The 17552-nt window shown below is 36.9% G+C and overlaps 2 protein-coding genes across 4 annotated transcripts in view; one reads left to right on the forward strand and one right to left on the reverse strand.

The window, feature by feature from the left end:
* The first annotated feature begins 973 nt into the window (after positions 1-973).
* On the forward strand, positions 974-9490 carry LOC107266734 (prohormone-1-like). The gene is made up of 3 exons (XM_015737509.2): positions 974-1127; positions 3555-3671; positions 8566-9490. The coding sequence occupies exons 2-3, from the start codon at positions 3561-3563 to the stop codon at positions 8728-8730; spliced, it is 276 nt and encodes a 91-aa protein (XP_015592995.1). The 5' UTR covers positions 974-1127; positions 3555-3560; the 3' UTR covers positions 8731-9490.
* A 70-nt stretch (positions 9491-9560) lies between these two features.
* The window catches only part of LOC107266720 (DNA ligase 3), a 29773-nt gene continuing 21781 nt past the window's right edge, over positions 9561-17552 (reverse strand). For all 3 annotated transcript variants that reach the window (XM_025084022.1, XM_015737484.2, XM_025084023.1), the window contains 16 exons: positions 16589-16827; positions 16251-16330; positions 16111-16188; positions 15839-16028; positions 15566-15721; positions 14990-15121; positions 14825-14904; positions 14673-14760; positions 14533-14610; positions 14324-14447; positions 13140-13210; positions 12931-13077; positions 12204-12860; positions 11456-11547; positions 10288-10378; positions 9561-9734 (listed from right to left, as the gene is read on the reverse strand). In XM_025084022.1, the coding sequence (XP_024939790.1) occupies positions 9588-9734; positions 10288-10378; positions 11456-11547; positions 12204-12860; positions 12931-13077; positions 13140-13210; positions 14324-14447; positions 14533-14610; positions 14673-14760; positions 14825-14904; positions 14990-15121; positions 15566-15721; positions 15839-16028; positions 16111-16188; positions 16251-16330; positions 16589-16827 (2450 nt within the window). In that variant the 3' untranslated portion in view covers positions 9561-9587. The remainder of the gene's footprint in view (positions 9735-10287; positions 10379-11455; positions 11548-12203; positions 12861-12930; positions 13078-13139; positions 13211-14323; positions 14448-14532; positions 14611-14672; positions 14761-14824; positions 14905-14989; positions 15122-15565; positions 15722-15838; positions 16029-16110; positions 16189-16250; positions 16331-16588; positions 16828-17552) is intronic.

The following is a 17552-nucleotide window of genomic DNA, read 5'->3' on the forward strand; positions in this document are numbered from 1 at the left end:
ATATATATATATATATATATATATATATATATATATATATATATATATATATATATATATATATATTGCGAAGCAACCGAATAGAAGGAAACAAATAGTAAAGGAAAATGTGAGGTCTCGTAGCGTTTAACCTAATTTCACGTCCAGCGGGGAAACAGGAAATTCTGATTGGTATTTGAGTATGAAAAAAGTATTCGTAACAGCAAGCTGGGTGATAAGTGCGTTAATTGGTTTTAGCTTTTTTTTTTTTTTTGTAAAATAGAGACAGTGTACACAAAAATATAATATTTAATATATCGTATTAGATGTCGCATACCTATTGATCAGCTAGGATCGATCGTATTAAGAGATGCTTACGTGTTACAGTAGTCGAATGAAACGTGAAAGTTTAAAATGGCCTCGTGAAAAATAAATCTGCCTCTGTTTACTCTGATTACATATTTCGTTATAACGATAAGCATAGTAGGGGAAGTTAAGCCTACGTGCAAAAGCCGCAGTCGGTTAATTATTTTTGGACCGGACAAAAAGTACAATGATATCCTTGAACAAATGATAGACTTTATATAATCACATTGTGTCATGGGTTCAACGTCTTTTCGGTGGTATTTAAAAAAGGTTTAAGAAAATTCCTTAAGCTGATCCTTCCCGGGGATCTCATTGAATGTTGAAAACGTTGCGCTTCTGGATGCACGCAATTTGCTCAGTAATTTTCAATCTCGTTCCATAACCTCCGGATCCTGTTGCTTGAATCGTAGCTCTGGCCAATTGACATGTGGCATCTGAGAGCGGTATAAAGAAGAGACAGATGAGGAATTGGGACGGAGGGCTGCAGGGCTGCCAGATTCGAGGCTGCCAATGGTTGTAGGTGGTTCCGAAGTTTGGAGGCTGGAGGTTCTCGTTCCGCCACTCTTCGCTCCACCACCCTTGAAGCACCCACCCGGCGCTTACGAGCGGGATATAAAGTGGTCGCGTGCTTGCAAGCTCAGTCACAACGGCGTCGAAGCACCAGCTGAGCAGCATCCCTCGACAACCTGTGAATTTAGTCATCTTGATCTGGATCAACTGACAACTTTGAAAGAAGATTACTTCTCTGTTATCAGTAGAGGTTTACTCTAAAGCACAAAAAGGTAGGGTCGTATTACCTTTATATTTATGACATTTTCTTGTGTAGTTGATAAAAAAAAGGACCAAACGAGAATGTTGTGCAAATTTGTTTCCCTTTTATAAGTTCGTGACTCGAATATTTTCGTGCTTCTTTAATATTTAGCATCCTGTTAGAGCTTGCGGTTTCTTTTTATTTTAGAAAATTTGCATAATCACGCGCCATTTGCGCAACTCCAACGTGCTTTAAATATCACAATTTGGATATATTTCATGTTAAACGAGCTTGCAGCTTGGAAATTCTGTGCAAGCAGATATGGTTGATATAGAGATAAACATAAAAATATAATTTTTTTGCATTTTATCAGTGGAATTGAATAAATTTTATTATTTACTCAATGCACTAGTCTAAAATTACACGCGTTTACTTATAATACAGCAATACAGCGATTGGTACGTAAAATCATTATACTTTCCAAGAATGTCATTGTCCCGATAAACAATTTAAACTGGAGCGAATACTAAATAGTCATTTTGGATTTTCATTATTATTGTTAGATATTATTAATGTTTCACGTAACAGCCTCATTAAATAAAATTCTTCTCAAGCCTTACGAATATACTCTAGTACAAACTGACTATTGCACTTTAATACAGTATCCAACTGTAGCGAATAACGCAATTAAACTTCCGGTTAGAATAGAAAGCGACTCAGAAGCAAATTACATTACGTTACAAAAGTCATTAAATTTCAAGAAAACTAATTAAACGACTGACTAAAAGTTCATAATTATAGCTATGTGGTATATGTAATCATTTCTTAATCAAATTTAGAATTTTTACCTAATAGCGCAATTTTTAAAAATAGTTATCGCCGTGTCGAAGCAGTAACTATCTGCCTCTTGAAATGGAGCTAAAGCTTTAAAAAAAAAAATTCCCAATACCTTCTCATGGTACCAACATTTGCTTTTATCCAAACGACATCTAGTCCGAACCTAGATATTCCATGGGTCGATTTAACGGGCATATAAAAACACGTTATCACTTTACCTTGCAACCCGGGTCCCTCGCCCTTCAACTCTTAACACATCGTTTCGCACAAGACACTCGTCGCATATACGCGTGAGACCTATCTGTATAATCATTATTAAAATACTATTGTCGTAAAAGGACATCTTCTACGACGTTTCGATGCCGTAAAATACATCAGTTGACTAGAACGACCGCGTAATTCAGAACAGGCAACTTACCTATTTCCAAAGTGATTGTATAATGTCAAACGACATATATCCTTGGCGTCGGTATTTCAATACGTGTCTGAGGATCTCAGTTCTTTTTCTCCTCAGCATGTCATCCGTCAAACGCACAGACTCTAACCTTATACAAAAACCATTTCACGGAAGCACTGTCAAAAAAGACATACGGAAGGAATTTTCTTTTTAATACTTTCCGGTACGCAGTCTGTTGTGTCGACACAACTTTGCCTATACTGTATTGTACGAACTGTTTCACTCTGAAAGGATGACTAATTCCCAACAGCCATACCATTGGCTGTTACTTTGTAACCGCTCTGGATATATCGCTGTCAAAAGGAATGCCAACTGGGGAACAGAAAATTTACTAGGGAGTATAACAAAGGCCCAGCTTTTCCTAAAGGGAACTAGTAAGGTTTCTCTATTGTCTCTATTACTCAAACGGCAGTAAGTAAATTCCATTGAAACAGTAATTTCACAAAATGACATTGAGACGTAAAATTTTAGAATTAGAACGCCCACTTCTGCCCTTATGCAGTGCGTTATCAGTTATGCAACTTTAATCAAATATTATATGGAGCGCAGTGCGCGATATACGTATATCAGTGCATAGAATTTGAATATAATGAGAATGCGTCTCGTCGAATACAGACTTGGAAAATCTTGAGAGCAGCGGGACGTAGTAAGAATCAGAGAGAGATGGAGAGTGCGCTTATTTCTTGTGCAGCGAAGTAACTCACTGAGAGAGACACAGCTTTAGTTCAAGCAACAATTTCGTAAAGCTACGCTACGGTAAACTTCAATAACGTGAAATAAGCCACGTCAACTCTCTTACTTGAGTAAACCATTTTAACATTGTAAGTTTTTAAGATGCTGTCAACTCAACTATTATTGACTTTAACTATGGATTCATCTCCTTTTCTCTTTTTTCTTTACTCGAAAAGCCCATTTAATTGTGTACGGGATATTTATATCCACCGTGAATTTTAATCAAACGATTAAATGACCGTTGAACAATTTAATCTCGTTCTGATGTAACATAGAATTAACATCGAATCTCGCTAACTAAACGATTAAATTCGATGTGGCGAGCTAAAAATAATAATTCGGAATGGAATTACATTTGTCAATCTTTATCTTGTTCTTTGCTAATCTTACGAAAAGCTTCATGTTAAAATTGAAAGTAATTTTTTTTTCTAGCAAAAAATGATTTATCTACGACCAACGATCTGTCTGGCTGTGATCCTCATTGGGATTGCCGGATTGGCGTCCGCTCTGCCGGCTCCTGACAAAGAAAGGTTTCTCAACGAGCTTGACGTAAGTTCTTATTTTTACAAGGAACAAAGTTTATCCGCAGAGAATAAACGGAGCTTGCTTAAAGCACATATTCATCATTTTCTCTGCTTCAAAGTGAATGTCAGTCACATACTGTACCACAGTGTCGCATTAGCATATGCAAAGTTTTCCCAGGTCTCAGTAAACCAGTGCCCGTCGCTATCGTGAAAAAGTTGAAGGAGTTGGCAAAGCTTTTTCAACATATTGGAAGAGCTTTTATGTTGCGGATGAAGCACCACATGTTTTCTTGTCTCTTTAAACTATTGCGTCATCATTTATCATCCGAGAATAAGACAGCAAGAAAATACAGTACCTAAAAAGGGCATAGCATTGTTTGTAGACAATTTGTAAACAAGAATAACAAATGATACTTGTACAAAATACAAAAGCAAGAATCATTAGACGAGCATTAATATCTGATTTTGGATTAACGTAGTAATGAGATTCTAAACTGGTTCAAATATGCACTTATAAGCATTTTCATATCCTGAGCGTATCGGAGACGTCGAGACGCTTTGGAATTCTGTATCCGGGCCGTTTTATCATGACGTCCATCGTCCGACACACCAGACTACGAGAGGCCAATGGTGTCAGGAATAACGAGGGGTAGAGTGATTCGTTACCAAGACGGGACCTTAACGAGGAAGGTTCACGTGGAGGTGTAACAGGATGGAGGATATCTCGTGAGAGCTTTTAAGTGAGGAAAGCTACGGGCCATTTGGATTACCCAGAGGATCTATAAGAAACACGTGGAATAGAGCTTGAAAAAGATTTAACATGCTTAAGAAATATTGGATGACGTGAAGTATCAGGATGGCGTCTCCCGTTCTACAATTAATTGGAAACGTCTTGAATGAGTCGTTATAAAGTTTCATGGAGAATTGAAAAGGTCGATACGCTAGGTTACGCTTGAATTTCGAGGTATTATGGGTAAATTGAGAAATCCATCTTTACTCGTGAACTTTTTCTGGGTAAGAAAAATCTAACGGATATTTATGTGCGAATTCGAGAACCCTGGTGTCGGAAAGATGTACTAGCCTAATGTCTTATTGGAAGTTGGTTAGACGATCCTATGTAAAGTAGCATGGGTTTGGTTTACGTAACATATGAGCCACCATCGAATTTCAGGATCACATCATACTTCGCATGGTCACTCGAGTAGTGAGATTACTAAATACGTGTATGTAAAATCACGCGTGGAATTATCGGATGCGTTTTTTTTTTGGAATCGTAAAAATTTGTCAGCTCCCCTCTTCCTTGTGTCTTTTATCAGTGCATATTAGGATTACGTCAGATTTTTTTGGCTTTAACCGTGAGACTTCTTGCACGTGTTCATGCTTGACGATTATTTTTTCTTGATTATTGATTTTTATTTATTGATTTTCCTATTGATGATTTTCTATCAGGATTCGCTTTTCTGACTGAGTTACGTAGCCGTACACAGTCATGAAAAACTAGCTTAGAAACTGTAATTGAGAATTCTTATGTCTTCGACAGTAGAAATTCTTGATTTATCCATTGATAAAAGCTTCGACTTCTGTTTTCAATTCGTAGCTTGTATTTTCTCTTGATTTTCCAGCTTTCCTTGCGTTTCTCTTTCTCTAGTTACTCGGTCCCTACTTACAGACGGATGGCCAAGCGTTCGATTCAGTAAAACAGCTGCGTTTACGTTCCAATAATAATGCCAGCTTGTGCGCCTTATGTTTCCACTCCTGGCAATATCGAATTCTGATACTTATGGGCTACAGGTGTGGATTTACTGGTTTCCTTGTTAGGTAGCTACGTAGTGTAAGCTGTGCTTCGTTCGAAGTTTTTTTCCACGGAAAAGCCAATGGACCAGGGTAAAAGATTTACCCAGTACTCTATCTATTGGATGATAGTATATCTACCTTTTTGATAAGGGAAAAAGTTTTGAGAGTTTAGTCAAAGATTTAACTTGCGCAATAATTTAAAATTCAAATCAGCACCGTGCTACTTCTCTTTTTTGAGATACCAAATAGAGACAAGCAGAAACCGCAGGAAGTTTTAGTTTTTAACTATCTGCTCATCCGTCTCTCACTTATACTTTTATAATTCCGAATATCTGTGAAGCAGGAGAAAAAGATAGAAACGGTACTTTAGTACTTTTTCTTTTTTTTTTACCAGCGACTTACTGTAATAACAAACCTACAGCGCTCTGACGAGGGGGGAGCAGAGAAGATTCTCAAAGTCAATCAAGACCGTTATCGAGTGCGTCGATAACGAGTTCGGGGTGATATCAAACTGACTCGGATATCTGGATTAAAAGGCGTATCCGACAAGAATGACGTATCTGAGGGATGAAATAACCTCAAATCCCAGAATACTTCGTTCGATTCCTCTTTTGAGTAAAATAAAAGTAACTTTGATTGATATTGGTCCTATACTCAATTTAGCATTACTCAATTTGATATTCAATAAATGATACGTATTGAAAAATATCAAAAGAAAGAAAATGTGAAAATATCGATTATCCGTTTAGTCAATTTCGAGGACTAGCGATGCTTTGTATAGAAAATATCAAAAAGTTCTCTCGCAATTTTAGAATTCAGATAAAATTTTATTAGCATGTAAAATGTAATTGTAAACGAATGTTCATATACATATATCAACATTTTTAAGGGTATGGGTATGTATACATATATAGATTTGGCGTTTGGCTATTTTTGAGACGATTTCATTTAGGTATTGGCTATTTTGAGGCTTGTCTTCAAACAATTTTCAGGGTAACGGCTGTTTTCAGTGCCATAAAGCCGAGATATCACATCAAGTTTGCTTACATTTTTCAATGCTAGGCACCCGAAGTTGTGATGGGCTTAGAAAATTTTTCGTTAGGTTAGGTGAGGTTAAAATTCCAATTTCGTGATGTTCCAAGGTAGTCAGTTTTTTTTAATTCATCAGCTCGCTATTGTGAACGCCCCTTTGTGTTTCCTGTCCTCAAACTATACGATCGTCAAGTTTCTATATACATGCATATAAGAGAGAGAATTTTATATTCAATTGACAAAAAAATGACGCTTACCATTTCAATTATTGAAGTGAAAAATACGCGTAGCTCAAGGGCCTCGATCAATTTTCCCATCCACTTCATTCGGTCGAGTTTCCAAGTGGCGTCTCTGATGGATCTCACGAAGTTTTAATAGGATTTCCCTCGGTTAACACCGATTTATAAATACAAGATTAATAGTATTCATGAAGTAGCGAAAAGAGATACAAATTTCGATGAAAATGTGAAAAGACAAAGTTAAAGCAACTTTAGGATTACCAATGAATTGTTTGTCGTGAATTATTTATCGTATCTTAGTTATTCATAAGAAATTCTCTTACGTATTTCAGCATTTTTCTATCGTTCCCTTACGTTTTGTTTCCGTGCGATGTTCAACGTGGAACAATGCAACTTCTATATATTATTCATGTCGAGAACAGTAAAACTCTTTCCCGATATGGAGTTGACAGGGGGTTAAATTGCAAACAGCAGAGTTGTCAGGATATAAATGTAGTCAATGGAAAACAGCAACGACGTCCCGACGTCCTCTGTCTAGAGGTTATAGTAAAAATCGAACGTTCCATGAATTCCAAGGCTGATCCCGATAATCCGTTAAATCGCGTTTCGAATGACGTCCGTTCCCGCCGCGGTCGTTGACGTTGTTAGAATTAATTTGTAAGCTTGAACCACCCTTACCTCACTAAAGGAAAAGCACCCAAGGGGAAGTACAAGTTATTAACTCTCCAGAGGAAATATAGTAGATACGCGATGGAAACCGGTGTAAAATTAAAGGAAATGAAGAGTATAGTCTCTAATGGCAGAGGGAAATCGAAATATCATCATAGCAATCGGTTCCACATTCCTGGAGTTAATACAGTGTAGCATTTCGAAGCTGGTCAGATCAAAGCCTATTATTCCACGTGAGGATCACGTTCGCATAAATTTGATTATGCTTGTATCTGTAGTCTATGCTTTCCATGCTAGTGGTAATCCAATATAACAAGCCACAGGCCAAAATTATCTACATAGATGTTTGATTCGATATCCACACATTATGCTGTACAATTCAATAGTTTTGGCTACTATGATAGTTCTATGGAAAGATTAGACAGAGTATATACTCGGTATGCACTTTTAATAATAATATATTTAGTATAACTAGAAAAAAATTGATAACGAAAATCTCCATCTCCGTTTTAGGTTTAATGTCAAATTTAAGTGTTATCCTTGGGCAGTCAAACGATTTACGTTATCGAAATTACAGAAATTCTAAAATGTAATTTAAGACTATAAATTTTAATTTAATACAGAACTGATCGATATATTAAATATTTTCGAAGGTGATTAAAAACTGAGAAGAATATTTAAACATGATGAAAATAGATGTTCAAGAAATGTTAATGAATAGTCAAGATTTTTTATACAGTGAAAAAATTGTATATACTTTCGGCTCTGTACATAGCGTTCATTCGCTTTATCTTACAGTTCTCCAGCTCTTGTGCCTAAAGGACCTACTTTATTAGCAGCCATCTATGAACTAATCCAAATACAAATAACCACGTTTGATAGTAAACTACCAATGAAGTTGCCCTCTAGTGGTAACTATACGATTTACGAACAATCCATCTCGCGACACTAATCCAATGCCTGAGTCAATATTGATTTCATTCCTGGTCACAGACCTGGGATAAAGGTCCTAAATTTTCTTTATCCTCCTTAATCCCATTTCTATCAGAGTTTGATAAGAATAGAGTTAAATAGCCATGGATCAAGATAAAGAGGTGATAAATAGGTCGAGAAAAATTTAAGTCTAATATTTTCAGAAATTTTCATGGCGTCTAATATTGTTCATAAAAATATTTATACTTTCAGTTGGTGGACGACGACGGCGGTATCGAGACTGCACTGATCAATTACCTGTTCACAAAACAGGTAGTTAAGCGTCTTCGCAATCAAATGGATCTTGGGGATCTTCAGCGCAAGCGCAGCTACTGGAAGCAGTGCGCTTTCAATGCGGTTTCGTGTTTTGGCAAATAAAACCTTCAGGCGTGAATATTTGTCTTAGATGTAAATTATTGTAGCCCAAAATAAGATGAAGGAATGAAAAAAAAGTCCCGTGGGACTCTCGATGTCTCCTAGCGTTTCTACTCTCTTTAGGCTTTATTGAAGAAGAGTGACAGGTAACGGAAGGGTGGTAAGGAGATGAAGAGGAAAAGAGAGAACAGAAACGTCTCATGTATCTTCAAATAATTTAATTGTTCCTCGTGCGTAAGATAAGCTTAAGTAATTCATTGATAAACAGTCATCCCATACTCTCAATACCCTGGACATAATTTAAGTTATAAAATTCTTAAAATTATCATTATTTCAATTTCACTACAATTTCTCGCTTTCTCTACTTTTTTTAATCTAACAGCTTCTCCCTTGCCACGCAGTAACTGTACTGTAGATTGGTTAATCCATAGGATTTCAAGAGCTTGTAACATTTGTCCCAAATAAGAAGATGTTCTGAGCGTATCTAGCAGATGTACAAGCATAGATGCAAAAGAAGAAATAGAAATGCTAACAGAAGCAACAATAGCTTATCCAATAAGATGCATTTTGTGTAAGGATCAGCTCTAATTCTACCACAGGATTGAATTAACAAAGATTATATGGTTTTAATGTATCCCCCTCTCTGTTTATCAGATGTAAGTGGTAATGTAATCCACCAGTATTTAATCAGTAAATGTAATCCACCCGCAATATCGTGTATTCATATCATAGAATAGAAATACATATCGGTGATGACTTTCAATTTATTTTAATTACCTAAATATCCTATACACTGTACCGTTTTAAATAATATAATTCTTAAATTAAATTTGACTATCAATACATTCTCCCAGGGAATATTACAGTTGTGGGTGACGACAACTGCAGTAAAATGGCAAAAGTATCACGGCATGTGGTTCCATTTTGACAGGTCGGGCTTGCTTCACCGATTCCTCCACCCAGGATTCGCAAACGTGTAAGGCCTCTTTACCATAGTCCCTGAAGATCTGAAAGAAGATGAATATCAGCCGCACAATACCTAACCAATTCTCCGCGTTCCAAATGTCTGCATTGAATTGCCAGAGCCTCGCGTTTCCAAACCACAAAGTCGCATTTAATAGAATCTCAGTGGCAAGTTGAATGAACGGCAATTGAAAGAGAGAACGTTAAATGATCTCGTGCGATAAATGACCTCAAAGGGAATTCAACCGAAGGTATAGAAACCCCAAACATATACCAGCTCGTTCAAGAGCCAAGAAATCAGTAAGTAGAGATGAGAAAGAGAAGAAAAAAAAAAGAGTAGTGGATTGAAAAGACAAAAGCCAATAAGAAACATGTCAATTCTTAGATTTCAAAAACGTCACCCATAGACTTCGTTAATATACTGAAAATACTCACGTATAAAAAATATAGGTATAGTTGGATCATGGAAGAATATTACATATACATTCAATCAAAACAAAGATTGTGGAAGTAACAGTATCAAATAATCGGATATCAAATGAAGAAACTTAATCTCTGGACTGTAAGAGGACATTCTTAATAATCAAAAAGAATCACCTCACTCTCATCCTGACGTATAGTCTTGGCTTGATGTATCACGTGGGTGGCCATAGACCTATTTTTCTTCTCAAGAACTGTTACACCGAGTCTACGACGTATATCTCGTTAAGGAATTCTCATATTACTTTTCAGAGATGAACGATTACGCAACATCTTCGCTACAAGGTAATAAAGACATTCGTTCATATTGAGCAGTCAGCCTCTCTGCCTTAAAATTCGTTCGCACCAAACTTCAAGAGTTATATTTTCATGCACGACTCGGGATTTCTTAGTGAGAATATGCACATCTGCACTTCAAGTAGCATTTATATGTCCAGGTAATCAACTTTTCACTGGGGCAAGTGTTATGCAATGATAGAAAGCTCTACCTGGTGTCAAAGTATACAAAAGTTTCAAGGTGCAATTGTCATTCACTATATGACACTTTTTCTCAATGAAGGAAATCCTCTTTGTAGCCATGAAGACATATTGCGTTTGCTATGTAAATAGCTGCGTTAATCGGAACGTCCCTCACCGCTTATGGAATCGATTATCTAGCTACAGATAAAGTTTATTCATCTCTATCTGTCACGTACACGCTGTGGAAGCAGTGCTAGCTCGAATCTGTTATAATAACGTGGACGTATGGGATATTCATTAATCAATCTATATGACGTAATCTATTGTGTTTGAGACAATTTGACGTCTATGCTGCATTTATGGTGATAGCTTGGAGTTTTATCAGTTGTTATTCTATAATACTACACGCACCTTTATCATTGTATATTTAGATTTTTTATATAACAATTCGAAGTGAGGGAAATTTTTCTTTTTAAAGTACAGACAACTGTATCTATGCGTCATACGAGTATGTGGGGTAGCTTTGCAATTTCCTCAATTTGCAAGAGTTTCCGTACTGCATTTACTAAGGAGAGTCAACGCGTAGCACGTACTCGCTGAATTTCCAGTGATATCCTTAAACTATTTGTGAAAGGCTACGTGACAGTGCATATTAATATTCTAGTTTTCTAGCTCACAGTCTTTCTCTACAGTTAAATTTAGACTCTCGCCGTTATTATATAATCTTCCTTGTTAATATGTAGTTGGGATTCTTCATTCAGTTTGAAACGTACTCATACGTTGCTGCAGTCTCTTTTCGAGGTGATAACAATGTTTCAAAGGATACGTCTTTAATTTTTTATGTAGTTCAGCTCGTTTGCTACCTTCGATGTCCGGTACTAGTATTGCTCGTACGTTCTTGAAGGATCCTAAGCATCTCTGCAAGCAATATACACTTTATTAAATCTTGAATACTCCTACTGAGTAAAGCTGTAATTTCCTTAATATTAAATCATCTGAATGAGAAACGCAGATATAGGCAGTTAATGATAAAATCAATAGATAGTACATCACTTTCTTATTTTCATATAATTAATTTAATATTCTCACATATTCTAGAGGGACGTAAGGCGTCGTAATCCTATTACGTCGCATTATACGTTCTTTTGCTAAAAGGGTATGTGTTACCTTTGATGACCTGAACAATTTTATCTTTTAACTACACGTATACGGTACGTTATTATGTATACCTATAGTACAAGTTATTAATATACTTTAAAAAATTGTTTCGTAAAGGTTTTGATACTGATATACTATCAAATTGTTTTATGTTATTTTGTAAATACTCTTTTTTTTTAATCAAAGTTCATTTACTTCATGGCAGTCATCTATCTGCCTGTAATATTGATTTGGTATCCGGTGGTAACCCTCCAGACCATTTAATATCCTCTATACAATTGACAGGAGTTCCATTATGGCTGAATATCACATACTATACATATCAACGTAGAACAAGCAAATTCCCAAATACCCATTAATCGATCGACGTGATACTAAGGGATATGTAACGTATTAAGCATTAAGACTTTACTCACTGATCTATTCATATACGTGTAGTATTCACTACGTTCATTGTCTTCACTCTCGGCTTCCGTTTCAGAATCAGTTGGTAGATCGTAGATCAAAAGAGATGAAGGGCTCTCCTGTTTTACTTTAATATCCTCATAAAAATTTTGTTCAATTTTCTGGATTGGCTTATCAGTATTTTCATTTTTCAAGGAACTTCCAGCTTGTAGTTTTGATGACGACGTAGTCATAAAATCTAGGTGACATTTCTTCTCACTCTTTATTTTCTTCCCGTTTATCTTCTTCAATTCAGTCATTGAAGTTTCCGCAGACTCCTCTTCGCTCTCGTACCTCTCTTTCCGCTTATTCACACCGTTAATTGATTTCATCGTCTGCCGCGTTGAGTCCCTTACAGACGTCGTTGAAGTCCCTGCGAATATATTTAACGTACCAGGTTTAATTTCTGATTTATCTTCGTTCGATGTGTTTCCAAGGAGAAGACTAAAATCCATTGATTCTGAACTCCTCTTAAAAAGAATCCGAAGATATGCTAATGATGTAGCCGTTTTCCAATCTTTGTCATGACGAATTCTTGTTACCCTGGGAAAACGGATGCTGATACCATCAGCAGTATGGACACCTTGATTCGTGAATTCCGCACCAGTGATTTCCCAAACAGGTTGCTTCTACAAAGAACAAAGTTATATACCATTATTAAATAAAAATATTTACAATTTTTTGTCCATATTAACAAACCTTTGGATCTTTAGCTACAAAATCAGGTATCATAGGTTTATTAGCCTTCAGCCATTTTGGTACAAGATTTGGATCCTTACTGATCTTCACCATATCCAATTCGCTCTGTAACTGTGCCAGGGTCGCGTCATCATGTCCCGTGTGAACCTGGAATTACATTTCACAGGGAAAAATTCTCTCTCTCATCCAGAGTAATTCGAACCGTTTACCTTGGTCACAGTCAACCAGCAGTCACGTTCCTCGTCGTAACAGCCCATAAGGAAAATGGACATCATACCTCCTGAAAAAGATCACCTCGTAAAAGGTAATGTGAACCGTCCATAAGGAACCGTTTTTACGATAGTATAATCTTCCCGAAGGAGGTGGAACCACTTTACATCCTGTGGGTTATAAGATATATACATTTTTGCTACGTCCTACGGGGTGACGATCGCCTCCTAAAAATTCTCTTAAAATAGGTACTTCTTATAGTATAAAGAACTTATAGAGTTCCTGCCAATGAATATCTAATGTGAGCCATATGCAAAAATTGTTACATATCGAATAACAACGAATAAACTATATTCTTAAGAATGTCAATGGCGGCTGGAGGTGATCGCACTATAGTTTAAACGTACAGAAGAAATAATAAAATTTCTTGTTTAAGGTGAGGGTACACTCATTTTTTCAGCTATACATATTATGGATACCCCGGATAGTGCTGGTGATTTTTTTCTTGTGTAACTTTTTCCACCAATTTCAGTGCCAAAAGTGGCATGAACATATATGAATTCTGGACGGTTTTTATGTCTTTATCGGTCAGGAATATAATTTGAGAAACATTTTAAAAAATTGGGAAATTTTTTAATTCATTTTTGAAAATATTTATAAATATATTTTAAAAAAACTCTACCTAAAATTGTAGACCTCTTCATAAGGGCCACCACACACGAAAAAAAACGTAAGCTCTAGACCAGCAAGCAAACGACCATAATATTTTACGGTCTTGTGGACGTTTGGCCACTCGCCTACCGCTTATGTTACGTCTTACTTTTTTTTTGTGCGATGGACTTAACATACTTTTCATCATGTAACTTTTTACATTTTCATCAATTATTTTTTCTGCTATATGGAAGATCTTAAATTGTATTCTTTCGCAAACTATAAGCTCTATACTTACTATAATTCGTTTGGTTGCTTCAATACACCCTACGACACTGTACTGAATTCTTTCTCACTTCTAATACACGGATTTTTCATTGGCAGGCTTTCTTTCTTCTTCGTTTACGTTAGTGATCACTTAGGCTGCTACTAAGATGGGTGTACCCTTCCCTTAATGTTACAGATCGTACAGTTCTATTTTAAGTTTTTTTTCCTATTTACTATTCATATTAATAACAGACAGGACTCGCACCTTTTTGTCCTGTGCCATACCAAGCGCCGAGAACAACTAGATCTGCACTATCTGCCATAGCACCTTCGAATAGGTAGTCCTTCTTTACCTTCAGCCAATGCCGTCTCCCTGGTTCGTATTTTCCCTATAACAGAGAGTAGCGGTGAAAAACCGACGGTCTCTGAATACTGACGACTGATAACATTTTTGTAGAGATAGTAGAAACGTACGGTAATGTCCTTCAGGACTAAACCCTCCAGACCCATCTTCAAGATTCTCACTATCATTTCTGCTAAAGCTTTTCGATCCTGAAAAAATCAATACAGAATGTAAAATAATAATGAATTAATATTAGTTTTTCAAGCCTTACATGGATTTCTTCAATCTGAGACAATTGTATCCTGTTAGGTATCGGTGTTATCTTTTCCTCTAAAATTTTCCGGCGAGTTATCATAGGCCTGAAACGAGTGAGAGATAAATACACAAATTTCTTATAAATTTCTATTGCAATGAAAAACTCACTGGTCGATTAGAACATCACCATTGTAATAAAGACAGTCAAAAACAAAGAGGCAAACGTTGGCATCTTTAAATTGAGCTTTCTGAAATTTACTATAAAATCATTAAAAACAAGAAAGATCATTTTATTTACCCAGGTATTGTAAAATTATGAAAAATAACATTTACCTTATGTACACCAAGTGTGCCAAACGGTAAAGGCTGTCCCGTTTTCGTATTGATCATCAATATCTCAGAATCAAGAATTAGATCATCAGCCGACGGAAAGGCTTTAGGAATGTAATCCTTAAAATGGTTAATCTAAAAATACCACGAATAATAACAATCTGTAGATAAAATAAATCAGCAAAACTGTCCACATAAAATTCAAACGCTCTACTGATCTTTCTACGAATGCGAGCAGTTGGATAATTTCTCCAAATTCCACAGGAAAGTATATAAAGCCCGTGCATTGAAACGTACAAAAGCAAACAAGAAAACTAAATGGCGGCTCGAGAAAGGAATCGCAAGTATATCTAAGAGCGTAACTCTATTTCTAGAAGCGTTCGTATCCAACGCTCGAAATTCAGGATGAAATCGTTCACTTGGAGGCAACGACACGTGAACGGGTTGTTTCCCAGGAGGATCAGGATGGACCTCTAAGGGTACGTAGTTTACTACAGAATACGTACTGACGGCGAAGTGGGGGGAAACCAAGTACCATTTGAAAAGTTTTATCTTACATAAATCCACGTGAGCTATTACCTTGTGTAACATTACTGGTTTTAGAGAACGACTATAGTAACGGAATTCACTTCCTCTTTTATGCACTTGCACTCTTTCACCGTCGTACTTGACCTCGGACAACATTCCAAGTGGACACTTCTTCATGGCCATTTCCACGGACGTGCAAGACTCGGCCTATATTCATATTGAAGTGTGAAATTTATTATGTATTCTTGTATCTTACATGCTAATGGATGTGATATCATGTTATTTTATTAATATTAATTAAATTTTTAATTTTTTATTACTCACCAGCATAGGTAGAACAGGTGTCATTAAAACAACAGTCACTTTAGACAAAGTGGACGGACTTGCCAAATTTGAACTTGATGAAGCGTTTGAAGTGTTACTGCTTGGCGGATTCACAAAACGAGATATAACTGTATTCAAGTCCATGGAAACTTGAAAAGCTCTGTAGGCCTCTTCATGAATTGCTTCGAGTCTAAAAGTATGACAAATATTTAGACTCTATGAATATTATATGTAATTGTGTATCAGCCATGTATCTTTACACTGAAGCTCACATGTGTTTTGGACCTGCGTTTATCCTCAGATCATGTTTTATAAGTCGGACTATCATTTTCAAATCGTTTGATGTGCATCTAAAACAGTAATACATATCATTAGAATTATTATTATTAAAGAACTAATGGTTGATCATTACCTGTCAACAATGCTGGCAAAATGTTGAACTTGATCGTCCTCTCGCGTTAGCTTTGATAGATTCTCAAGAAACTGATCGACCTGTGGAGATATGAAAAAGTTCAAGGAAATCCTTGACGACTCCATTCACAGTATAGGCAAGGTTATACCTTGCGAAGAAGGCTTTACAAATCTCCAGGATCTCCAAATGAACATTACCGAAAATTATATCCAGACTCAATTTCTATTCAGTAGCAATAGCAGGAAGATACTAGATTCTACCGATAGTGAGATAATTTGCCAAGGAATGAAACAAGATATCTGAAATGGCTAAGATAAAACTAAATACTGTCCCCATACCTCCTTCAACGTAAGCACACTCTGTCGATTAGGACGGACAACATCGCTATCCTCAAAGAAACAGCGCACTGTCTCAGCCACGTCCCCCTGCTCCAAGTGTTCCAGCATCTCGTTTTCATCTTGCGAAAACAATCGCGAGAACAACTTGATCAATTGTTTATTCTGAAGATTGTAAATTCTCTTGGTGACAGCCGGTAGAAGCATCCTGCACCAAAGCAGTACATCGCCCTGGAAAGTGCCTAAAAATAAAGAGACAATAAATGATAGCGAAGCCTCCAAGAAGACGATTCATCTTAAAAAAAGCTCCAGCATCCCACGTTTATCTCTCAGTCGTAGCTAGAGAGTTAAGTATATACAATAAAGTAGTGCAGCAAGAATGCATCGGGACGCAGTTAAGCCAAGATCAAAGAGAAGTAAATGAGAGGTCGAGCTACGCGAGCGGAAAGTTCCCAGAGTGATAAGGAGCTGATAACTCTTATCACGAATATTCAATAATGAGATTTACGTCGGGACCCAGTGTTCCTCGCGGAATAGTCAACAATGGCGGCGGTAGACTCTCAGCCGCCAGCATTAACGCGACGTCGAGCGTCCTCGCGTCCCTGCGGATGGCTCGGATCGCCCTCGAGAGCTCAAGAGCGCATAAGAATTTCCTGTCGCGTGCGCGCGACATTTTCTCAACATCGCATAATCGTGAATCATCATCGCTCGAGAAAAAACAATCACGACCTTGCATATACCCATTACCTCTTCATTTTCGCATAATCATTTTCTTCTTTTTCCGATTTCCCGCGATGTCCTTTAACCACAATAACCCGACGTTCAATCTGCGCGCAGCCCCGAAATTGTCACGCGACAAAAATTCTTAGGCTAAAAGAGTCAGTAGGTCCCGCGTACGTCTACCCAAACGTCAAAAAGAATTGTGGGGCGGTATATGGCTGAACGTCTGGGAGATTTAATTCTCGGT

Source organism: Cephus cinctus, unplaced genomic scaffold, assembly GCF_000341935.2.
Source record: "Cephus cinctus unplaced genomic scaffold, Ccin1 Ccin1_scaffold0330, whole genome shotgun sequence".
NCBI lineage: Eukaryota > Metazoa > Arthropoda > Insecta > Hymenoptera > Cephidae > Cephus > Cephus cinctus.